This window comes from Pseudonaja textilis, chromosome 1, assembly GCF_049901715.1.
Source record: "Pseudonaja textilis isolate UNSWEBS1 chromosome 1, rPseTex1.2, whole genome shotgun sequence".
Lineage (NCBI taxonomy): Eukaryota > Metazoa > Chordata > Lepidosauria > Squamata > Elapidae > Pseudonaja > Pseudonaja textilis.
The window spans coordinates 167268571-167294563 of NC_141990.1; the positions used below are offsets into that span (position 1 = coordinate 167268571).

Here is a 25993-nt window from a genome sequence, read left to right on the forward strand (position 1 = left end):
TAGGAGTATCAGCCTTCTAGCATTTGTGGTTAACATTTATTTACCGCATCATAGTGTTACTCAAAGGCAATTTGAGCAAATCCATTGTTTGGCTATGCTGTAGATAGGTACAGAATCAAAAAGAGAAAAAAAAACTACATTTAAAATGGCAGATCGTTCATTTTTCCTTCATATAACCAAGGCATGAAATTCTAATTGTCAATTTTTCTAATGATAAACATGACATTACAGATAAATGATTTCTTCACTGAAAAACCAAGAAATTTATGCTCCCTGGTTTGGTCTGAAAAAGCAGAGAGCCAAAATATGTACATAACAACTAGAAATGTACACACTGTACAATGGAAAGAACTCTGGCACAAATATGCATCATTTCTCTTTTGGTGCTATAGCTACTCCTTCACAACTCAATAGACTCACAACATCTGTGGTGAAGTGCATGTTTGAGTATAGTCTAGGAATGAACACTTCATTGTAATGATTTTTCCAGGCAGCCATATTATTGCACAATAAATAAAATGACACAAAATATGCAGCTGCCTTGAAATCCAAATATTTTCCCCAAGCTAGCACTTTCATTCCAGGGATATTGAATTTTCATAGTTCTCACAAATGGCTATGTTTTCATTCTTTGCACCATCCCCAGAACACTCATGATTAGGAAATGCAATACCAGTCAAAGAATAAATTCAAAGCCCTATAATTTATTTTATGTCAGTTACTTATCTTAACATATTCTGTATTTTCTGACCTCGCACATATTAATTAAGAAACCTATGCATTTTGGAAAGGTAATCAAAAGGTTCAAGGAATAATTTATTTTATTTTGTCAAGCGATTATAAGATAACAGGTATAAGTATAAACATAGTTATGAGTACATGAAATGGATACATATAAGAAAAAGAAACAGAAACAATAGGATAGGGACGGTAGGCACGTTGGTGCGCTTATGCACACCCCCTACAGACCTCTTAGGAAAGGGGTGAGGTCAATAGTAGACAGTCTAAGACATTCCAGACATTGACTACTTTGTTGCTGAAGTCGTATTTCCTACAATCAAGTTTGGTGCAGTTTACTTTGAGTTTGTATCTATTGTGTGCTCTTGTATTGTTATGGTTGAAGCTGAAGTATTCATTGACAGGTAGCACATTGCAATATATAATTTTATGTACTATACTTAGATTGGACCAAAGGCGGCGTAGTTCTAGGTTTTCTAGGTCTAGAATTTCAAGTCTGGTGGCATAAGATACCCTGCAACAAGTAGAGGAGTGGAGAACTCTTCTTGTGAAATATTTCTGGACTTTCTCAACTGTATTAATATCAGATACATAATGTGGGTTCCAGACTGATGAGCTGTATTCAAGTATTGGTCTAGCAAATGTTTTGTATGCTCTAGTTAGTAGTGTGATATTACCAGAGAAAAAGCTACGTAGGATTAGGATAACAACTCTTAATGCCTTTTTGGCTATGTAGTTACAGTGGGCTCTAGCACTTAGATCATTAGAGATGAGTATTCCAAGGTCCTTGACAGAGTTTGGATCATCAACAAGGTCTTGACTATTCAGCTTGTATGTTATTATCTGATTTTTTTTGCCAATATGTAAGACAGAGCATTTATTTGTTGAGATTTGAAGTTGCCATTTGTTTGACCATTCTGGCACATAGTCAAGGTCTTTTTGAAGGGTAGCAGTATTGTCAATGTGTTGAATAGCTTTACATCATTGGCAAAGAGAACGCAGTTGCTTTTAATATGGTCACAGAGGTCATTTATGTAGAGTATGAAGAGAGTTGGTCCTAGAACACTGCCTTGGGGGACACCACTGTTGACAGATACAGAATTTGATAGGATGCTCCCAATTTTGATTTTAGTTTTAGTAGTAGTTTGTTGTGTACCACTGAATCAAAGGCTTTACAGAAGTCTATGTAGATTGCGTCTATTGCTTTGCCCTGATAGAGTTGTGTAGTCCATATGTTTTTGCAGTGTAAGAGTTGCCAGATTACAGGATAGTTTTTTTCTGAAACCAAATTGTTTATTAGTTGTTTGTCTCTAAGTGGAGGATAATGGATTGGTTAATAATTGATTCCATGACTTTACAGGTGACGCAGCATAAAGAGATTGACCTGTAATTTTCAACTAGGCTGGGGTCTCCTTTTTTGAAGATGGGGATGACCATGGCTTGTGACCATAGGTTTGGCAAGGAGTAGGTCCTGATGGATTTTTCAAAGATCATGCTTAGAGGTTTGGCTATGGAAGTGAATAGCTTTTTTAAGAAGTAGGCATATATTCTGTCTGGTCCAATAAATAGAGACGGTTTTAGATTACGTAGTGCTTTTTCAACATTGCCTTCTGTAAAATCGATATGTATTAGATCATTGTAGTTGTCAGTGGTTCAGCTAGGAAATACTGGGCATGATCCATTGCTGTTTACAAATACTGAGCCAAAGAATGTGTTAAAGAGGTTGGCTTTAATGGTGTCTTCGTTGCAGTCTTTACCATTAGGTCTTTTCAAGGGCGGATTGGACCTTGAGTCTTTTAGTTTGTTATTTACAAAACTGTAGAAAGCACAGGTGGAATTGGTGCATAGAAGGTTTTCCTCTTGTTTAATGTGATAATTGGTACATTCAGTCTTTATCTGGTGGCATAAATTTTTGTATTAGCTTTTGAAGTTGGCAATGTGACCAGATTTGTCTTTCCGCCAAAGTGATTTCTTTTTGGATTAAAGCTTCCTTATTGTTATGGGTAATTTGTTTTTTCTGGTTTGGGAGTTGTTATTGGTACATATAGTTTGATGACTCTTTTGACTTCAAGTAAAAATATGTTGTAATGGTCTTCAACAGTATTGCATCTAGTGAATAGAAGTTTCCAATCAAGAGATGAGAGATCGTTGTCTATAAGATCATAGTTGCCTTTTTTGAAGTTATAATTGGGGATCCCGTCGTGATGATTATTTTTGTGTGGACGTATGTTGAGACAAAGTCAATCATGTTGTGGTCACTGTTGGAAAAGGGTTCTTTAATTTGTAATCCATAAATTGAATTCAAACTATTGCAGAAGATGAGATCGAGGCAGCTGTTAAGGCTAGTATTGTTGGTTACTAGTTGTTCCAGTCCCAGATTTGTTACAGTATTGTAGAAGGTTGCATGTATGGGTTCATTTTTACACTCTAGGGTCCAGTTATTATGAGGTAGATTGAGGTCACCAAGAAAGATAAAAGCATGTGGACAGGATGTTGCCCAGGTTAGTAGTGAATTTAACTTGTTTACATGTTTGATGTCATAATCAGGGGCCCTGTAACATAGTAAGAATTGAAATGTGATATTTTTTTTTTAAATATAGTTTATTAATTTTTACAATTAAAACCAGTCACAATACATACACAAATAAGCAAAAGAAAGAAAGAAAGAAAAGAAAGAAAAGACAAGAGGAAGAGAGGGAAAGGATTTTAAGAAAAGAAAGAAAAAAAGAGGTTACAGGATTAAAAGTATTCTTATTTTAACAGTTTGCAAGATCTTCTTTTGTTTTCATCACCTTAACTTGTGTCATATAACCACACCTGTTTTTAACTTATATCGCTACCTCGTTATTATGTATTGATACTTTTCTTTTATGCCTTATAATATATTATTTATCTTTGGTCAATCCAATTATACCAACAATTCCAGCTGTCATAGTATAGTGAAGTGTCTTTGTTTTTTAGCGCCAAAGTCAATTTATCCATTTCTGCGCATTTTGAGATTTTTTCAATAATCATTTCTTCTGATGGAATTTGGTGTTGTTTCCAATGTTGAGCGAAGGCTAATCTGGCCGCTGTTAAAATGTGTATTGTTATGTATTTGGTTTTTTTGGAAATTTGCTTATCAAAAATCCCTAGTAGGAAGGACTCTGGTTTGTATTCGATCTGCTCTTTGGTGATTTCTTCCAACCAAGTTTTGATTTTCTTCCAATACTTTTGGGTTTCTGCACAGGACCACCACATATGGAAAAAGGTTCCTTCTTTTTTCCTACACTTCCAGCAATGCGAACTCATGTTGGGGTGCATCTTCGCTAACCTCGAAAGGGGAGATGCCATCTATAAAACATTTTATAAAGATTTTCCTTGTATGCTGCCGATTTGGTAATCTTATTGTTTCTGCCCCAAACTTTCTCCCATTCCGCTAATGTGATGCTGCGCCCTACGTTCTTACTCCAAGCAATCATATTTCCTTTTATGATTTCTTCTTCTAGTTCTGTTTCTAATAAGTAGTTATAAAATTTTGTTATGTTTTTTTTATTTGATCCTAATAAAATTTTATCTAACTGTTGCAGTTTGTTATTAATTCCGAATTCTTTTTGTCTTGTTTATATCTGCTTTGAATCTGAAGATAAACCCATTGATCAATTTTATGTCCTTGCTCTTGAAGATCCAGCCTCGGTTTCAAATTTCCTTGTGGGTCTAATAAGTCTTTGTATTTAATCATTTTGGTAAGCTCCAAATTGTTTGGGTGAATCATTGCCTCCATTGTTGAAATCCATACTGGTACTTTTGTATAATGTTTTTTCCTTATTTTCCTCCAAATTGTTAATAGTGCGTCTCTAATTAAATGTCTATGGAAATATTTTTGACTGGTTTTCCTACGTCCCATAGAAAGGCGTGCCACCCCTTTGTAAATCATGGCCTTCTAGAAATAGTATTCTTTTATTGGTTAAATTCACCCAATCCTTCAACCAAACTAATGAGGTGGCCATATGGTATAACTCCCAGTTTGGAAATGCTAACCCTCCCCTGCTCTTCATATCCTGCATTGCTTTTACATTTATTCTGGGTTTTTCCCCTTGCCAAATAAATTTCAGGGTTGTTCTATTGAGTTCTTCAAAAAACTTTTTATGTAATTTAATTGGGATCGTTTGGAATAAATACAAAAATTTAGGGAGAATGTTCATTTTAATAGTAGCAATTCGGCCTAGTAGTGAAATTTGAAGTTTCCCCACGATTCTAAATCTTTCTTTACCTGATGTATCAGTTTATCATAACTTGTTTTCTTTAAGTGTCTTACAGTGTGGGGTTAGCCAAATTCCTAAGTATTTCACTTTCTTTGTCACTTGTATCTGCATTATTTCTTCTAGTTCTATTTTCTGTTTTTCTGTTAGGTTTTTGGTCATTAATTTGGTTTTTTTTTGTTTATTTTAAGTCCCGCTACTGCTCCAAATTTCTCTAATTCACTCATCAATTTTGGTCCCCTGTCTTTTGGTTCTTCAAGGAAGAAAATCATGTCGTCCGCAAACGCTTGCAATTTATATTCCTCTTTCTTAACTGTTAATCCCTTTATATCTGAATTCCGCCTAATTCGTGTTAATAATGTCTCTAATGCTAATATGAAGAGCAGGGGAGAGAGTGGGCAACCCTGTCTCACTCCTTTTCTATCTTTATTGGGCGGGTGCATTCCCCATTCACTATTATATTAGCTTGTTGTGTGTCATATATAGTTGTTATAATATTTTCAAATTTGGTACCCAGATTCAAATTATAAATTTTTTGAATTAAAAATTGCCAATTCAAATTATCAAAAGCTTTTTCTGCATCTAGAAACATGAGTGCTACTTGTCTCTCTGGGTGGGCTTCATAAAATTCTAGTACGCCTAATACTATTCTTAGATTATTCTTTATTTGCCTAGTTGGAAGGAATCCATTTTGATCTTCATGTATATACAAGTTTAGCAATCTTTTTAATCTGTTTGCTATAATAGAAGTGAATATTTTATAATCAGTATTTAAGAGTGAAATCGGCCTGTAATTGTTTATATATCTGGGATCTGTATCCTCCTTCGGGATCAGCGAGATCAGTGCCCCCTCCATGAGTCCGGCATCCTAGCTGCTAGTAAAACGTCATTAAAAACTTCCACCATAAGTGGTCCGATTTGATCTGCTATTGCCTTGTACAGCTCCCCTGGGATCCCGTCTGGGCCCGGGTTTTATTATTTTTCTGGCTCTCTATTGCTGATTTCAATTCCGATTCAGTAATGTCTTTATTTAATAGTTCAGCCATTTCTTCCCCAATTGCCTTATCCTTTACTTCATCTAGATAATTCCTTATTCTATCTTCACTGACATCCTCTCTTTTGTATAAATCTTCAAAGTATTTATGAATGATTTCTTTTTCTGTTCTATTTCCTGGTATGTATCTCCTTTGCTATCTATTAACTGGTATATCAGTCTCTTCTCTTTCTTTTTTTTCAATTTATAAGATAGCCATCTTCCTGGCTTGTTGGCATGTTCAAAATAGATTTGTCTAGTTAAGTTCAAATTCATAGTCATTTTCTCTTGATCAATTAAATTCAGTTTGTGTTTGACTATACTTATCTGATTTTGCAGTTTGGATTCTTTTGGGTTATTTTGTAGAAGGGTTTCTAGCTCCTTAATTCTCTGTTGTAATTTGTTTTGTTGGGAATATTTTTCCTTGTTTCTCTTAGCATTATAAGAGATTGTTGTGCCTCTTATAACCGCCTTCATCGTATCCCAGACATTTTGTTTCGTGGTTTCTCCGTTATCATTTTCTTTAATAAAAAAAATCAATTCCTCCTTTAATTTATTAATATATTCTTTCTCTCTTATTAATTGAGTGTTTAAGGTCCATCTTTTCTTTGGTTTTGCCCTGCCCTTCCATATTACCTGTATTGGATTATGGTCTGCCCATTCATTAGGCAAAATTTCCACTTCTTTTGTCTCATTTGCTATCTCTCCACTCATCCATGCCATATCAATCCGTGTCCATGTTTGGTGGGGATTTGAATAAAATGTAAATTGTCTTTTTCAGGATGTAATCTTCTCCATATATCTGTCAGATTTAGCTCTTTCATCATTTCCCTACAAATCTTGGGGAGCTCTCTCTTCCCCTTTTATTCTTCCCGGCATTACTGTGATCCTTTTGGAAATCAGCAATGGAGTTGAAGTCCCCTACCATACAAATATTTCTTTTTTGCAATTCAACCAATTTTCCATATAGGTGTTTAAAAACTCTTTTTGGTCTCCATTTGGGGCATATATTACTACTAAAAGAATTGGAATATCATTAATCCAGATCTGCAAACCCAGAGTCCTTCCTTCTAAGTCCGACCATATTAGCTCAGATTTCAAATCCTCTTTCACATATACTGCGATTCCCTTCTTTTTCTCCTCATCTGCTGGTGTGGTAAATAATTTTCCTAATTTCGGGCATTCTAAATATTTTTCATCCTTCTTCTTTATATGGGTTTCTTGCAGGCACGTTATATCTGCATTATGTTTAATTAATTTAGATAATATCCTTTTTCTCTTAATTGTTGAATTTAAACCATTTATGTTTATTGATAGTAATTTTTTTTCTTCTCCCATCTATTTAGTTTTGTTTTGCTCTTTGTCGTGTAACAATTCCTCTCTCTTCTTGCGCTTGTATTGATGTAGTTCCTTCTGTCTTTTGTTGTGGATAGGTATTTTCTTGGTTTCCTACCGTTCCAGTTCTATTTTTATGTCCACTGTATTCTTCTTGAAACTTTGTGTCCAATTTCTCCCTACTACTTTGCTCCTGTGGGCCCACCATCCGTTCGTAAAAATCCTGGGCTTTTTCCATAGTATCTATTTTGATTTTCCTCTCTTTCCACGACACTAACATTCCTTCTGGAATAAGCCATTTAAATGTGATTCTTTTTTTATTTAAATATGCTGCCAGAAATTTATAGTCACGCCTTTGTTCCCTTATTCTCCTCGGTATCTGTTAAAGAATCACAATTTCTTTCTCTTTGTAGGTTATAGTTTTATCTCTTGAGGTTCTATATATCATGTCTCGAACACATCTTCTAGTGAATCGTATATGTACTTCCCTAGAACAATTGTGGCGTCTTGCATAATTTGTATTGACCCGGTAGACTTCATCAAACTCTTTTTGAATTTCATCTTTATCCATCTTCAATAAACCGGCCAGTATTTCTGCCATCAAGTATACCAGGTCTTCTTCTTTTGATTCTGTCACATTTTGGAATCTTAGGTAAGTTGCTGCCTTGTCCATTTCTAGGAGGACAAGGGAGTCCTCCATTTCTTTGCTCATGCTTCTGAGTTCTTCATCCACCCTTTCTAATTCCCTTTCTGTTCGTTCGGTTCTTTTCTCTACTTCTTTTATTATAACTTCGTTTTTCTCCAAGGCCTGCTGCAACACCCCCACTTTATCCTCTACTTTGGAAATGTCCGCTTTCATTTCTGTCTTTAGTTTCCCCATTTCTTCCTTCAATTCATTGATATCTGCCCTTGTTTCACTGTGGTTTTTAATCATTGTTTCTTGCAATCTTGTCAATGAGTCCTGTAAAGTTAGGAACATTGCTTGGATATTAGCATTTCGAGATGCTAGTTGACTTCTCTGTTGGTAGTGTTTCCTCTATTGTTTTTTGTGCCATGGGTGAAGTTGTTGTCAAAGTAGTCATTATTGTGGGATTAACCTTCCTACCAGATTTCAAAGCAGTGGTAGTTGTAGTAGTCATTTCCTTTAAAATTTGTTTTTGTTGTTGTACAATATTGAATATATTATTCCAAATTGGCATTCAGTATTCTTAGTTCTGTAACTAAAATTGACCAAAATCTATCAACCTATTAAGTAGCTATATTCTTGACTAATTAGTAAAGTGTATATATTTTTCTCTAGTTTAACTTCAATATAAAGTAACCTTAACTATAAAATATATTATATTCACAGATAAACCCACACAAAGAAATATAATATTGGTCTAGAGAGTTCTAAGCTTATTAAGTAACTAATGCTTAATATTCTTACTGTCTCCCCTATATTCCCATTCAAATTATAACAATCTCTATTAATAATAACTTAACTAAATTAATCCAATATTTTAACACTCTAATATTTCATTACTAAATGTACATATTTATCAAGAGGAAATCAGAGGGGGGGGGGAAAAAAAAAAAGCAAGCATATTTCAACATAGCATACCATCCACAAGTAAGAAAGAAGAGAGGCTATTTTAGTAAGTATGTACACACAGAAAAGGGTTGAGGAAAAGAAAAATGAAAATTCCAAAGACAAGAGTTTTTGTTTCCGCTTTTCACTTTGGAAGCTTCCACTTCTAGCACACCGGAAATGGCAAATGAAGATTTGCTGAGTAACAGCTGCCAGTAAGCAATATTCCCACTGCTTTCAGCGTTCTGGATACTGCCTATGGCGTTGCTCTGTCTTTCCCCCGATCGGCTTCGTTTCTGCTTCTGGATTCAATTTAATAGCTTCAATCCAAATGTTAGTGATAATAGAGTCTTCAGACTTCCAAAATTCTCTTTACTTCTTTTTTATTTCCGACTCTCTTCTGCCTGCCAAGCTCTTTCACATTCACTAAACCAATTCTTTTGTAGCTGCTTCGTCTTGGAGCTCACAGCTGGCATTCACACAGTATTTAACAGCCTGAAATCAGTCTATTGTCAGTCAAATATCTTCTCTGCCACGACTCTCTTTCCCCCCGAGCTTGCAAACTTTCACTCACTTTTTCTTCCCATCGGTGGCAGTCCGGACTTCGGAGCCTCCATTGTTAGGAGGCTGTTCTTGATCGTTGGGCTCTGGAGGGCTTCCTCTTCGTTACAGGGGGGTTGCTTTCCCCACACTGCAGCCCGAGGTTCCCCCACACCGGCACGGGTCTCTCCAAGACTCGAGCACCCCGAAAGATCGCACCAAACTCAAGAAAAGGGAGGCTAGAATCACGAGCAGATTTCTGCCCCCCTGACCGTCCTTGCCTTGCCACCGGAAGCTGAAAAAGTGATATTTAAGGACAGTTCACAGACGATGGTCTCAGGAAGAGCAAGCTCCTGGGTAACTTGGATGTTTTTTAGATGTAGGGACTTTTTATAGAAGATAGCAACACCACTTCCTCTATGGATTTCACAATCTGATCAGTAAACGTCCCTTACTGTGGTAATGGAGTCAGGGAGAGATGCGTTGAGCCATGTTTCACAGACAAATATGATGTCAAATTTAGCCGTATTTAGTAAGAGGAGATATTCAGGTATTTTATTTACATTTTATTTGCATTGAGTAGCTTGCATTTAAGGCCAGTTGTGGTTGGAATAGAGGTAGTTAGGGGCGTGCGTGCCTAGTTTTGAGTGATGGTGGGTTGGATGAGATAGGGTTGGATGCTGAGTTGCATGTTGTGTGACTTTCTTTTGATGCAATCAGCCCGTTAGTCAATGTACAGATCCTTTTCTCCATTGTCTAGACAGTGTTTGACTTCTGTGTGGAGTTCACGGGAGCAGATTCTTTGCAGTATGGATAAGTCTGGTCTTGAGCAAAGTTCTTTATGGGTGGGATTGGTTTTTGCAATGGTGTTTATTGTATGAATGAATATAAGTTTTCTGGACTTATTTTTGCAAACAACTTTACAAAATCTTGGGGCCACCGTGCCGTCATTTTATTTGAGCTCAGGGCCATCTCTGGTTATTTCAATAATATCTTCAGGAGAGATATTTGTTGTATTTGAGTTGCTTATGATATTGTGAACTTTGGTGATATTGTTTGATTTGTTGGTGTCTTCAAGACCAAATAAGATGGCATTTGGACGTTTCTGATCACGTTCCATGATGTCTCTGATGAGTAAGGGGATATCATTTGTGGAATTATTTGATGGGATAGTAATTATTTGTGGCTGTGGTTTGGTGGTTATTTTTGGTTGTAGTTGTGATTGTAGTTGAGGTAGTATTTCTCGTAGTGGTTGTTGAGTTGGGATTTGATTTTGAGCTGATAGGTATTTGCTTATCTGTGCTGTATTTTTTTTTCAAGAGAGGTTAGGCTTGCTTGCATAGTTGTTTCAAAACGTGTTGCTAAGCATTCTTCTATTGAGTGAATGAGTAATTCTATGTTATCAACTCCGTCAGGCAGGGTACTTAGTTTGGTTGGCTTAGGAAAACATGATGGGCATAGACAAGGGAATATATCTGATGTTTTTAGGAGATCGGCTAGGTTTTTGTTTAAGTTTAAGCAGGCAAGGTGGGCTTGATTGTCACATAGATGGCATTTGATGTTATCTTTGCTTTCATTGATGGTTTCAAGACATTTGAAGTATGTGCAGGAGTCTGGGAGGTCCTTGCTAGAGAGATATTATTCCTTTGTTGTTGTTTGGTCATGGAGGATTTGGAGTTTTTGGCTGACATGATCAATGACAATAGTACACTAAACAATTACAATAGCTAATTAATGTGATAGGTAGACAGTTACTTAATGAAAGTTGGTAATTAATAAATGTTAAATAAGTTAGAGAACAATTCAAAAGTAAGGTTACTTATTACTAAAAAAAACAATCAATCACTTGACTAGATAATAAATGATACAGTATTAAATCTCTATCAATTCAATGAATCAGTAAATTAGTGGTCATCTAACAATTAATTGTTATACAATTAGATGATAAATCAATTATTTTAGACAAAGCATTATCTATCAATATTTGCTCTTGAGGTACTGAAATAATTAATTACACTAATCACTAATCACACTGGTCAATTAAATTCACTAAATCACTAATTTTACTAATTTAATTAATTTTCAATTAATTTACACAAATCGCTGATCATTTGCACTAATCAGTAATCACACTATATGCACTAAACACTCTAATCAATCAAAACAATAAATCAATTAATCAATTGATAAAATTAATTATTTTATAGAAATTGATTTGGAGACATCATTATCTAATGATTGATATAGGTCTTGAGGTAGAAAAGTTATAAGTTTTGAGGTAATGAAGTAATCAGTATTTAAATATTAAAGTAATGAGGTAGTACTGAGAGTCAGCAAGTAAAGGGTTAATTGCTTTGTTAGCTGCTGGTATCCGTTCCACAGAGTGAGAAGGATTTATTGCTTAGATGACTGCTGTTATCTGAGCTGAAAGAGGCTGTAACAGGATGACTAAAAACACGCTGAATTATTGAGACAGAGTAAAACTCGCTAAATTACTGTAACACGCTGACTCCGTTTAGGGGATCCCGTTTGGGGATCCACAGCTTCAAGACTCCACCCAAGGAATCTTAGGACTGGGAGTCTCCTTAAAGCCACGTGGTTTCTTTTTTTTTAAATTGTTTCCTGATGAGGCAGAGGATGGTGAGAGATTGTTTGGTAAGGTAGATGATTGTAGGATTATTTTTCTAGCAAGATTGTTCACTGGTAACAACAAAAAACAAGAAGTTTTTCTTGCTGGGATTTAGACTGGCTGACTGTAAGTCCATTCTGGCTTGGCTTTCTGGCTGCCTCTGGTGAATTGTATTTGTCCGGGGCTTGGAAGGTGGAGTGGGAAAGGCTGCGGAGTGGGGAAGGCTGTGCTCCAGCTTGGCTCTCTAATAGCCTCCTGGTATTTGTGCTCCACTGGGGCTCGGGGCTCAGGCGTTACGGCTGCTGGGGAGGCTGTGGGAGATTGTCCAATGGTCCTACTTCTGGGAAATTGCCCTGCCCTGCCACCGGGGAATTGCGCTTCACAGAGGCTCGGAGATGAAAGGCTATTGTTGCTGGAGAAGACTGCGGGAGCTTGCCAAGGGATCTTGGTTACTCACGGGAGCTTTAGCGCATGATTTCAGGCGACTTCTGATGAAGGTGGAAGTTCATAAGGATCTAAAAGGTGATAAGCTCTCTGGGAGCTAGAACCTCACCATCCTTGTTGGGTGCCATCTTCAACCACAAAACCTTCAACGGAAAATCTTCAACCAGAAAACCGGGTTGGAGGGGCAGGTTAAAGACCAGTTCAAAACACCGCGAAACATTGGTTTTATTCGATTCAGGTCAACTTTCAAGAAGAGATCGGACTGCCATTTGTCGATAAATAAAATACTCTAAATTGTTTGTCTGCAAAATGGAAGTAGCATAGCTTTCCTGCACTTTCACTTTGTAAATGACTGGCCTATAAACAAGATAGTAGCAGGTTCTCTTTGGTATAACTATTTAATTAATCTTTAAGCCATTAACCATTGATTTAAAATGCCACTTATAAAATCTTCATTTTGCACATTATCAGTTGTTTTGCAAATAGCTATCCATGAACAGAGCTATAATGATCTCTCTTTTCCCATTCTTGCAGCTTACTAACTTCATAGTCAATTTTGGCTTTTTAATTACTCACACTCATATTAGCATTTAAAATTAAATGGCAGATTAAAAAAAATAATGTGTACGGACATAAAAAGTTAAAATTCCTATTACAGAGCTGCCTGATAGAGAAAATAAAATCTATTTTTGTTTAAAGGGCATCATGGAATTTTATCTAAAATTGAAATATAAACAGATAAATTAACATTTTAAAATAAATATCAGTGAATTGTTTTAAAACTATTTTTCAATACGTGATGGGGAGGTCCTTGCCAGCAACAACTTTTCATTTTTTTTCAGTGAACTTTTGTATGTATCACAATAATACCTATTTTACTTTCAAATGAGAGTCTTAAACACCATGAGCTGTGTGGTGGCCAAGTGGTGAACACTCTCATCTTCCACTCTCAACTTCCCACTCAGAAGGTTGAGAGTTCAGTCCTAGTAGTGGCAGATGTTTCTCTCTTAGGACACAAAGAAAAATATTTGCTGAGAATTCCACATGGCTTCAGGAAGGGCATCTGGTCAGGAAAACGGTCAGCCTTATCTAGTCACCCCAACTCTATTCTGTATTAAGGGGTTACAGGGTCATAAAAAGGGAGAGGCTCTTAAACAGAAAACAAAAGCAATAATTTCTAAACTGAAATTTGCATCTCAATTCTAGACTTAAACTTTGTGTTTGAGGTCAGATTTCCTGTACATGTATCTAAAACAATTCCATCTGAACTCAAGTCAAAGTTTAAGGGGTTTCCCTACTTTCACCTGATTACGTGTGACAGGAGTGGTTTCACTAGGAAAGTCAGTGTTTCTCAACCTCAGAGAGATATGTGGATTAAACTTCCAGAATTCTCCATCAAGCATAAAGTTGCTGAGTTTGAGAAACACTGGTTTAGGGTTCTTTTTTTTTACTCTTTACTCTTCCTTTCTTGGTATTTCCTTCAGTTTTAAAGTAATTATTTGCTAAGTATTTTAGTTTGTGAAAAAAATATAATTTTTTAAGGATCAGATCATCAGAATTTTACTACAAGCAGTTTTCTTAGATCAATATTCTAATCTAGCAGGAGTGTGCCTGTGTTTCAAAAATTGGGGCTATGGTAAAAAAAATGGTCTGAACCACACAATAAAAATTATGCTAGAAAAACATTAGCCTATGATACTAAAACCAGTGATCCCCATCCCAGTGTTATGATAATAGAGACACCACATTTAGATCTGTGTATGTGTGAAACAGAATGATTTGGAAATTGATGTCCTTACCGAACATACATGAATGGAATAAGTGGATGGTATATGGGGTGGGGTTTGCACACACAGAGGATAAGGCAACAAAGGAGACACAGCTGCTGTTCATATTCCATTTTTTCCCTTTAGTTTGAGAAGCCTCACTTTCTATACAGATAGTTCTTGTGTAATGACCATTCATATTATGACCGTTCAAAGTTACGACATTCACAAAACTGGCACTTTATAGCTCATAAAGCAACCCCACCATCATAAATGGTTGTGCCAATCCTCCCTGGTCACATGAACCCATGACAAATGGGTCAGCTTCATGATCGTTCACAGTGTTCTGTGATCAAATGACCACAATTCAAAAGTGTTCTTACTTGTTTTTGGCAAAAGACATCCATTTGATTGCTTGTGTGTGTGTATGTGTATTCACACACACACACACTACACACACACACACACAAATAGATGTAAATTAAAAAGACTTACGTAGTTGCTCATATTGTACATACAACTCTGGGTATTGTACATACAACTCTGGGTAACTCATAAAATAGATAAACAGCAGGAACCCCCAATCAGAATAAAACCTCAATAAAATCTTAATAAGAATCCATGACATTTTCAGAACATTTGCAGTTTAAACACTTGGAAAAACTTAACAAATAGTAATAAAACTCCAAATACCAACATTATAGTAAAGGTAAGCCCATCGTTTAAAATATTTTATCAAAAGCATCATAGGATAAATATACTTTTATTTATATATATATATTTATTTATTTATAATAATATCTAGATTTCTCAGATGAGGGAAAACCATGAGTTTAAACCACAATCAGTCATCTTTGTCAGCTTTTGTAATTAATTATATAAGTGATATAGTATATGGCCTAATTCATTAAAACTTATATCTACAATATGAGCAATATTGTTCATAATATCTATGAGAGAGCTAAAACATTTAAAATGTTAGTGTTTGAAATAAAGTTTGCTATAAAGAAATGTTGAAGTTGCCTCTCCAAAAACAAATCTCAATTCAATACAATTTTTGATTTCAAAAACAGAGATAAGCAAAGCTTGCTTTCCCCTCCAAACAGTTCCACACATCTCAGTAGTGACTCCTTCCTCACTCTTCAGTTACCTCCAGCTATCTGTCTTGTTTGCACTTTTGGAGAGTTCCTCAAAAGTGTCTTGTTTAAACACAGGAAGCCACAACAAAGACAGTTTTTGTAATCTCCAGTGACAGATTTCAGAACCTCATTGTTATGGTTCCATGACTGTGACTAGGGATGCATGCCTTCTTTCATATAATATAATAATAATACTATCATCCTAGAAATTTGACATAAAGGATTAAAAACGGCTCTTTCTCCCTGTTTATTATTCAAAAGACCCTAAAAAGTAATCTATTTTATAAAGCTATGTTTTGCAAACTGCATAAATATACTATCATTCTCTGATCTTCCTCTGGATTAATTGAAAGTACATAATACCATAGAATATGGAAAATGCAAACTGTAAGCTTACACAGTAAAAAAAACAGTGTATAAGCAACCAGCTAGGTTTTTTTCCTCGCAATTGGGTATAAAATGATGTCATTCCCCTTTCCCAAAAACCTGAACACAAAGGTCTGTTAGGGTACAGGACTTCAGAGCACAGAAAGAAAAGTACTTAATGAAATTTAATTTGAGGCAGGTCAATTAAGTCTGTCTGTGAAAGAAGAGCCTTTTGATAATAATTGCAATTTCATAATGACTTTGAGCAATGAATCTACTAATGATATGAATTTATTTTGTTTCCTTTTAAGCAAATATAAATTCTTGCTCATTTAAGATCATTCAGCCCCTTTGAGTAAAATTATACATTGTAAACAAGGGGACCCCCTCTTCATTAAAAAAAACAAAGCAAATGACTTCAGAATGAGAGAATATGAATATGCTGACAAGGAACTTCAGTGGCTATACAGCATTAAGCCTGTGCTAAAAAAACTTCAAAAACTGTGATCATAGCAGCATGGGACCAAATTTGCATCAGAAAGCTTTCTGAAGCACTTGGGGGCATGGTGCCATATTGCTAAAGCTGCATTTGGACTGTTTCCTCTCTATTGTGGGTATGCATGTGTTTGGGAGGTTGAGACCAAAGTGACATTGACTATTAACAAATCATCAAAACAAAAGGATATTAGAAGAAGACACAAGGGGAAAAGAGACGATTGATTGTAAATGCTGTACCTGGTTGAGGCAGTAATAAAATCCTGCAACTTTCCCCAGGTAAAAGGGCAAGGTAAGAAATCCTTCTCACAGAAAATAGATGCCAAGGGCTGCAAAAGCTCAGCAGAAGCTCCCAACTTAATCATAATGATAGTAAAGGGTATACATTTCAAGGATAACAATATCTTTTCTTCAATTGTGAGGATGCCGAGGAGTTATGGAAGATACATTCTAAGGTGCGTGGAAAGCTTGCTATGTATGTGAAGCATTCCGCTCATAAAAAAGATGTATAGAATGCTTCTTGGATTCTTCACAAACACATCCACTGATTTATTTCCAAACTGTTCCAAGGTCTTCATTTTGCTCACATAATACCACTTGCAGTTGTAAAACTGCAGGAATACATCATTGAAAGCACTGACAAAAATACTCAAATCAAATTCTTCAAAATATAATATAGTTACTGTGTCAATTTCATATAATATGGTTGTTGCATTTAAAAATATTCAAACATGCATTAACTTTTCCCTCCCATGGCATGAGTATTACCTCTCAACAGGAGCATGCTGATGGGATGGCTTGTTTATCCTTGCATATAATCCTTCTAAGTGGTCCCTGTCCAGAGGTGCTGTAGGATTATTGCACCCACCATAAGCTTCAGAAACAGATGGACAAGAAAGATGGTAGGAATTGATAACTGGATATACTTCTTGGAAGTGATTCACTCGTGCATAATTTGGGTCTGTGTCATCATCATCAAGATCAGGCGGGGCTCCCATAGGAACTGTGGAATATTCAGCAAGTCCCCTGATCTGCTTCTGACGGAGTTCTTGATGTTTTGCACCAATCCTGGGAGGCACAAGAACAACTAACATCAGTACATACTGCTGACACAAAACAGGAAGCCTACTCAACTGAAGTTTGATTACATCAATTTAATGGCAAGCCAAATGCTAATGATAATAATTTGACTTTTAAAATCACATCATCAGAATATACATGTATTCCTCATTTAGTGATCACAATTGGTACTGGCAACATGGTTGTTAAATAAAGCAGTTATTTATGGACACTTGTGTGTTTTTAGGAGGCAGGGAATTTTGGTGGGTGGGGAGGTGTTTGGGGATTGTCATGTGTGTATACATGTTGGATCTGGTTTCTGGGTGTTATATGAATTTCGTTGTATGTATACTGTGTATATACACACTATGACAATAAAGAATTTAATTCAATTCAATTCAGTTGCCAAGTGAAGTCACAACTGTGCTTACAATAATCTTTCCGCTTTCCTTTGCTTTACAGACCTGCAAATGTGAGGATTGGTCTCAAAGTTACATTATTTTTATCACTGTCCTAATTGCAATTGTTTACTAAACAAGGCAGTTGCTAAATAAGGTCTCTCTGTAGTAGCAGACGTTAAGCAGGCAAAATAAACACAAATTCATTATAATTATCAACAATACATTTCTAGTCTCTTTCTAAGTTTTTTCAGAGACAAGGCTGAAATGCCTACTGTATATATATATTCATCACTGTACAAACATAAATTACATTTAAAATGAATGGTAAATCTAATGAAGCCCCTTTTAAAAGGTAGATATCTTCTAAAATATATTTTCTTGTTAGCCAATATTATCAATGCCACTTTTATCATATCTTCCTCTCAATTTAATAAATCACCTATATTAAGTTCATTTGTGAGAAGTATAGCAATGTGACATGCAAATGTAAATAGCAATTAGTGGAGTAAATTTCAAAGACTCAAAGCCATTTATTAGCATTTTTGACATTTGGTCCTAACTCATAACTTGGGGACATCATATCTTGTTATGTGGAGATCAGAGAGAGAATATACAGTGAAGAAATGAACAGAAGCCAGTAGAGATGAATTGTGTAGACATAAGGGAATTAAATACTATTACGGCCAGTATTCCATTATGACAAATCTTTAAGAGGTATTACAAATGTTGCTACTAATCAGTGCTATTGTATAATCTGTTGCGTAAGGAGAGGTAAGAAGACACCCAGGTATAATTTCAAAGATAGTCAAATTCAGATGAATCATCATTTGCTTTATGATTGAAAACTTTAAACAAGGCACTGTTAATAATAAGAAACTGAAATGTTCAGCTGCCTCACTATGTAGCAGACCAGCAGGATGAGCCTGGTGAACAGACAGCAAAAAATAAAAAGCAAAAGAAGGATTAAAGCACAGAAAAGCTGCCAATTAAAAAGTCAGGATTTATTCACTATTATTAAATTCTGTAGCTCACAAAAATATTCCTGGAAACAAACATCATACCATAAAAATGGTAAAAGCATAACAAATGTTAAACCATCCCTTTTGTAGCAGGAAAAAATTAAGAACTGTGGAGCAGAACATGAATGAAAAACAAGAACAAAAGGGGATTTAGTAGAGGACAGGGAAAATACCTAAATCAGAAAAGATGCTCAAGCAATACGAACTGTCATGAGGAGGAATTAAGGTCAGATAATCAAGTTTACAGAAATGCTTGCATTCTGTTTATGAAGGGGTATTTTATTAAAAGCACCCTGAAATCAGAAGTCTTCTTCAGACCTTGCAAGCTTTATTATATTTAAAAATGAAAGTGTAAATATTTACAATTGCAACTTACATATCATAGTACAACACTCATAGTGTAAGTACAGGAAGCCTTTAGGGACTCTAGCACTCTACTGGGCAGATAATGACACAGTGAAAAATTGGCAATCAATTACAGTTGTGAAAATGGCCACATTACCTTTTGAAAACAAGACATACACAAAATTAAATCTTTCTCATAAGACAGTTTCTCACTTTTGCCTTCTTCCTGCCTATCAAGGATTCCAAACTCTGCTGTCTCTTTGCTCTTTGGGAATGAGCCCCTCCCTACAGTGACTCCAGACTACGTTCCACCACGTATATTGTGAACAATGATATACTCTACACTGGGTCACATATAATCTTTTCCGAAGTCTAGCTTTGTCAATCATAGGGGTGGACAGTGCCTTCTCCCTACACAAATGGCAGTCCATGTATTAGAAAGAAACACAAGCCCTTTCTCCAGAAACTAACTGTAATTGGCTGAAATACAACTGAAATGTAATCTGAGTATCTCAGATTTGACCCTCCCTAGTTCTCTTCAGTGGTGGGATTCAATTTTTTTTACTACCGGTTCTGTGGGTGTGGCTTGGTGGGCCTGGCAGGGGAAGGATACTGTGAAATCTCCAGTCAGGGGTGGTATTTGCCAGTTCTCTGAACCAGTGGCCCCCAACCTTTTTTGTGCCACGGCCTGGTACTGGCATCACAAAATGATCTGCTGCCCGGTACCAGCATCAGTACACATGACAAGGCAAGGCGAGCCGAGTGACCGGCCAGCCAGCCATCCCCCGCTTCTCTCCACCACCTTCAACTACTCCTTTGTACCTTTGTCGATGGGCTTCGCTTCGGGACGGCTTCAGGATGGTCGCTCGGCTCGCCTTGCCTTGGGTGCTGAAAGAATCCTCGTGCCTTAGTTTTGTTCGAAGCCCCCCCCTTCGATGAAACTAAGGCGCGAGGATTCCTTCAGGACCCAAACGCCGCTTTCCAACCAGAAAAGATCACCCAGAAGCACTTTCTCGTCAAACAAGATGGCGGCGCCCAGCAAACCGGCGGCCCGGTAGGAAATGTTCCACAGACTGATACCGGTCCGCGGCCCGGTGGTTGGGGACCCCTGCTCTGAACTACTCAAAATTTCCTCTACTGGTTCTTCCAAACTGGTCAGAACCTGCTGAATACCATCTCTGCTTCTCTTAAATGTAAAAGTAAGAGGGAAGAGGGTCATTTAGACTTGCAAGATTCTACTACTTATAGTAAAAGTTGTATTATTATTCATAACATTGATCTTTAGGCAAGTTTCTGAAATACAAGTAACATATGGTGCTCCATTCAAAATCCAAGAAAGAAATACTTAGACTCCATTAATTAGAGAAAAGATATCTTTTACTGGAAATCAAGTGGTAGCAACAAAAGAATTTTGAATCTGAGAAAATGAGCATGTAAATCACATATACAAAGTGATGGCAACGTTCCCACCCCCAATTGTTCAATTGGCTCATCCAATTAAAATTTGTGTATAGCATCATATGGGCATCTCCAGATGGTGATGATGCCTCTGTCCGTTGACCTTGGCATATTTTGATAAAGAGTTGCGGTTACGCATAGCATAGGATAGAGGCCTAAGCAAGAAACGTCCCCCCCAACCTATACAGTTCTGTTTTGTTAAACCTCCAGCTCGCTTCCCATAATCATGTCCCCCCTCCTCCCCCTGTTACTTATGACAGCTGAAAGATGCAAAGCAAAGGAAGAAAATATTGAAGGCTGACATTCGCCCCCCCCCCCGAAAAAGTGGCGTTAGTCCTAAAAAAGAGAAATAATAAAAGATAAAAGAATAATATATATATATATATATATATATATAACATCATAATCAGGGTTTATCAGGACATTTTGTACGAAATGCCTTGACAAGCTTAGGAGCTCGAACATCCTTCTCATTCAGTGACTGAATGTTAGGTTTCTTCTGTGGAAGCTTGGGTATAGGTACAAAGTCTTGTCCCGAAACCACTTTAAATGGAGTAAACCCAGTACTACTATGTACCGAATTGTTATTTGCCACCTCAGCAAATGGCAATAGGTCAGCCCAATCATCTTGCTGATAATTTATATAACATCTAAGATACTGTTCCAATACCGAGTTAGTTCTCTCACAAGCTCCATTGGTTTGTGGGTGGTGAGTGGAGCTTAAGCCCTGGGTGGAGCCTAATAACTTCAGGAACTCCTTCCAAAAGTTTGAGGTAAACTGGACACCCCATCTGAGATTATGCGTTCAGCAACACAATGTAACCTATAGATAGGTAAAATAAACAGTTTAGGCAAAGTTTTCGCAGATGGGATCTTTGCACACGGTATGAAGTGTGCCTGTTTGGAAAACAAATCTGTTACTACCCAAATAACTGTATTTCCCCCACTTTCAGGTAATTCTACTATAAAATCCATAGAAGTTTCTTTCCATGGGGCAGTTGGCCTAGCCACATTTTATAGCAAGCCCGCTGGTTTATCAGGTGGCCGTTTGGCTGAGGCACAGATAGGACAACTAGCCACATAAGCCTCTATGTCTTTTTCAAGGTAGGCCACCAAAATTGCCTTTTAACCAAGTGTAAGGTTTTCACGAATCCAAAATGTCCAGCAACTTTAGAGTCATGAGCTTGCTGTAATATTTGGTTTCTCAACTTTTCTGGAACATATAATTTGGACCCCATCCATGCCAATGCATCTCTAACTGTACAGTCATTTGAGTGAGCCAAGAACCAATCATCAAGTTTCAGAGCTTCTTTGAATTGGGAAGACAAATCATTTGATAATTCAACTTCCTTCTTTTTCTGGGCTCTGGTAACCACTGGAGCCACCAACTGTTTGGTGGGGACAATAGGCTGAACCACTTCTGAGCGGGGACTATTATATTGAGGTAATCTAGATAAAGCATCTGCCATGAAGTTCTTCCCCCTGGAATGTACTTCAATGAAAAATTACAGCATTTGTAGTACTGAGCCCAGCAAACTTGCTTAGGAGACAGCTTCCGAGGTGTTTTCAAAGCTTCCAAATTTTTATGATCCGTCCACACCTCAAATGGGTGTTTTGCCCCTTCTAGAAAATGCCTCCAGGTTAACGGAGCCCAGCGAACTGCAAAAGCTTCTTTTTCCCAGATGGTCCATCTTCTTTCAGTCTCAGTTAGTTTATGGGAAGTATATGCACATGGTTGCAGAGTCCCCATCTAATTTGCTTGCGGTAATCCTGCCCCAACTGCTACGTCACTTGCATCAGCTTGGATTACAAAAGGGGCGTCCATGTCCAGGTGCTTGAGCACTGGCTCAGTGGCAAACAGTCGTTTCAGCTTCTCAAAAGCGGCTTGGCACTCCATGGACCACTCCAGGGGTTTACTGGGTTTCGGTTTCAATTCCCCTTTGGTTTTTAGGAAATTTATAATAGGCAGTGCAATCTTCGCAAAAGCAGGGATAAACTGACGGTAAAAATTAGCAAATCCCAAGAAACTTTGCAGTTGTTTTCTGGTGTGGGGAGGGGCCCATTCCAAAATGGCACAAACTTTCCCCGGATCCATTTCTATGCCATCATGTGATATGAGATAGCCTAAATAGTCAATTTTCTCCTGGTGGGATTCACATTTGGATAACTTCACATACAGTTCAGCAACTCGAAGTTTTTCCAGAAATGACAGCACTAGTTTCACATGTTCATCACAAGTCTCCATATAGATAAGAATATCATCAAGATAAACCAACACCCCCTTGTATAAATGTTCATGCAACACCTGATTTATCATTTGCATGAATACTGCAGCACACACACACCCGTAGGCCAAACGGAAGAACGTTGAATTGGAAACACCCCATTTGGCAGTTAAAAGCAGTTTTTCATTCATCCCCTTCCTTAATTCGAACTCGGTAGTAAGCTTCTCTTAGGTCGAGTTTTGTAATTTTCCCTTTGGCTAAGTGGGCCAACATACCCTTCATCAAGGGGAGAGGGTACACGTTCTCTACTGAAATGGCGTTGAGGTTCCTATAGTCAACACACAAATGAAGAGAGCCATCTTTCTTCTCACGGAATAATACTGGGGCCGCTTCTTGGGGCCCAGCAGGTTGGATGAAACCACGTTCCAAATTTTTATCAATAAATGACCACAGCTCTTCTAGTTCCTGCGGTGTCATTAAATATAGTTTCGGTTTTGGGAGTTTCACTCCTGGCAAAATTTCAATACTGCAATCTGTTGAGCGATGGGGGGAGCTCATCCATGGCCTTCTCATTGAATACCTCCTTTAAGTCCCAATATTCCTCTGAATTTTCTCCTCCACCCTCAGATTCTCGGTGTCAGTGGAGGCCAGTTCTGTGGGATTCTCGGGTTTTGGTTGAGATTGCCCCTCCCCTTCTGGGAGTTGGTCAGTATGTATGCGTAATGATCCCCTCCTCCAGTCGACATGGGGTTTCCATTTCTGGAGCCAGAGCAAACCCAGTATTAGGGGGCGCTTCATCTCTGGAGCCACAATAAAACACAAAGTCTCTCTATGCTTCCCCATCATCATTTCTACTGGTTCCATTATGAAATGTGCAGGGCCGTCCCCAGTTGGCAAAAGGCTATGGGCATTTTTAAAGTCTTTAGCCTTAAGCCCATTTTCTCTACTACCTCCAAGCTGATTCCGCACCTTGTGCCCCCAGAGTCTAACAAGGCCAACATTTCCCCTTTGGCTCCTGACATGGGTACCCTTAATCTCACTGGAATGGTCATAGGGCCCTTGTTTGAACTTACCAGTGAGTCATCTTCTGATTCGGATTCACTCTCTTCAGAAGAGGTTGGAGTTCCCAGCTCCTCTCCTTTTGGAGGGGCGATCTCTACAACCTCCTCCACTTTAAGTGCCATTTCGCAAGGCTTTGCTGGAGGTTTTACAGGTTTTCTTCCTCCTCCTGGCATCCCCTTTGGCTGTAGCTTGGCACAGCAGTCTGCATCCCGGTGGCCTTCCTTCCCACATCGGAAGCATGCAGTGGTCTTGGGGTTTGCTGCCAGCCCTTCCTTTTGAGGTTTTAAGGCTTCTCGAGGGCTGGTGAGGAAGGACTTGCTCCAACCAAGGCCCCCCAACGTTTCTTTCAGGTCAGATCAATTTCCACCTCTGCTGCCAGTATGTACCACAGTTGCAGCTCACTGGGGTCTCTTCTGGCAATGCAGCTTTGATAAATATCTTCATTCAAGCCATCTTTAAAAGCTTCTATCAGGGCTCCCTGGGACCAGCCTTGAATATGGCACGCCAGCTCTCTAAATTCCTGCATGTAATCAGCCACTGATCTCTGCCCCTGATTTATGGTTTTCATCCTAATTCTAGCCTTATGTTCAGCTAGTGGATCTTCAAATCTAGCACACACCGCTGTCGTGAACAGATCATAATTCAACAGTTGGCTGGCATTATCATTATGTAAAGTCACCATCCACTTTGCGGCAGTTCCCTCCAGAGCCCTGATCACACACCTAGCTTTGGCTGCTTCCAAGGATAAATCCTGCCCATATTCCTCCATATGGCTCCAGACTTATGCCAGGAAGAATCCTAACTCCTTGGGATCTCCTCCGTATTTTACTTCCAACGGAATCTTTGGAGGCACCTTTGGAATTCTACACCTTCTGGCAATTACTCCCCCCACCGGGGGCCCCTGGGCAGCTGCTGCCTGTTGCGCCGGCCCAGGTTGATTTATGGGAGTGGCTGCTCTGGTTCTTCTGGTTGGGGCTACCTCTCCCTCATACCTTTGATCAGTCTGAGTTTCTCCGGCAGCTTCATTTAGAAGATGCAGGGCTTGAGTTAGTAAAAAAATTCTTCCTTTCCTTCTCTTGCCATGGCTCTTCTCTTCCACACCGATGGGTAGTGGTCACTCCTGGAGGAGGCTTTTCCTCAGGATCTTTCCAGCCGACTCCCAGGGACCATTTGGGCTTTACAGCTAGTTTTTCACCAAGACTTAATTCTGCAAATAAGTTGGCTTCCCCTGCCACCTCTAACAGCCTCCAGTCGCTCCCACGTCTTCTTGGTCACTGGCTGGATTAGACATTGTGTTCAAACCCCCTCGGGAGAAAGTTTGTTAATTCTCTGGGTGGGCTGGTAAACTGAGATTCAGAATAATGTCAGATGGTGCTCCATTCAAAATCCAAGAAAGAAATACTTAGACTCCATTAATTAGAGAAAAGATATCTTTTACTGGAAATCAAGTGGAAGCAACAAAAGAATTCTGAATCTGAGAAAATGAGCATGTAAATCACATATACAAATTGATGGCAACGTTCCCACGCCCAATCGTTCAATTCGTTCATCCAATTAAAAGTTGTGTATAGCATCATATGGGCATCTCCAGGTGGTGATGAGGCCTCTGTTCGTTGACCTTGGCATATTTTGATGAAGAGTTGTGGTTGCCCATAGCATAGGATAGAGGCCTAAGCAAGAAACTCCCCCCACAACTTATACAGTTCTGTTTTGTTAAACCTCCAGCTCGCTTCCCATAATCATGTCCCCCCTCCTCCCCCTGTTACTTATGACAGCTGAAAGATGCAAAGCAAAGGAAGAAAATCTTGAAGGCTGACAGCATGTTACTCTGTGCCACACCAAATTCCTGTCCAAAAGCAGGACAAACCAGGAATCAGCTTCCCAAAATGGGCAAATTAGAAACTTGTCTGGACAAGGAGTCAACCAGGACCCAGCACAAAGAACCAATTAGGAATCAACAGTCAAAAAATGACCAATCTGAAGCTGGCACAATACAATTAGGATCAACCACATTTCCTGGCAAAACATCAGAAAATCTGTTCTCTAAACCATGGTCACTAAACCTGAAGCCAAATCTTGCCTAAAAATACCCATGGTGAAAGTCTATATTGGTTATAAAAGAGAAGTA

The 25993-nt window shown here is 38.1% G+C and overlaps 1 protein-coding gene across 4 annotated transcripts in view; it reads right to left on the reverse strand.

The window, feature by feature from the left end:
• PARD3B (par-3 family cell polarity regulator beta) overlaps positions 1-25993 on the reverse strand; it is an 897218-nt gene that overhangs the window by 198557 nt on the left and 672668 nt on the right. For all 4 annotated transcript variants that reach the window (XM_087913651.1, XM_026707819.2, XM_026707818.2 and 1 more), the window contains one exon: positions 17065-17364. In XM_087913651.1, coding sequence (XP_087769777.1) covers positions 17065-17364 — 300 coding nt within the window. The remainder of the gene's footprint in view (positions 1-17064; positions 17365-25993) is intronic.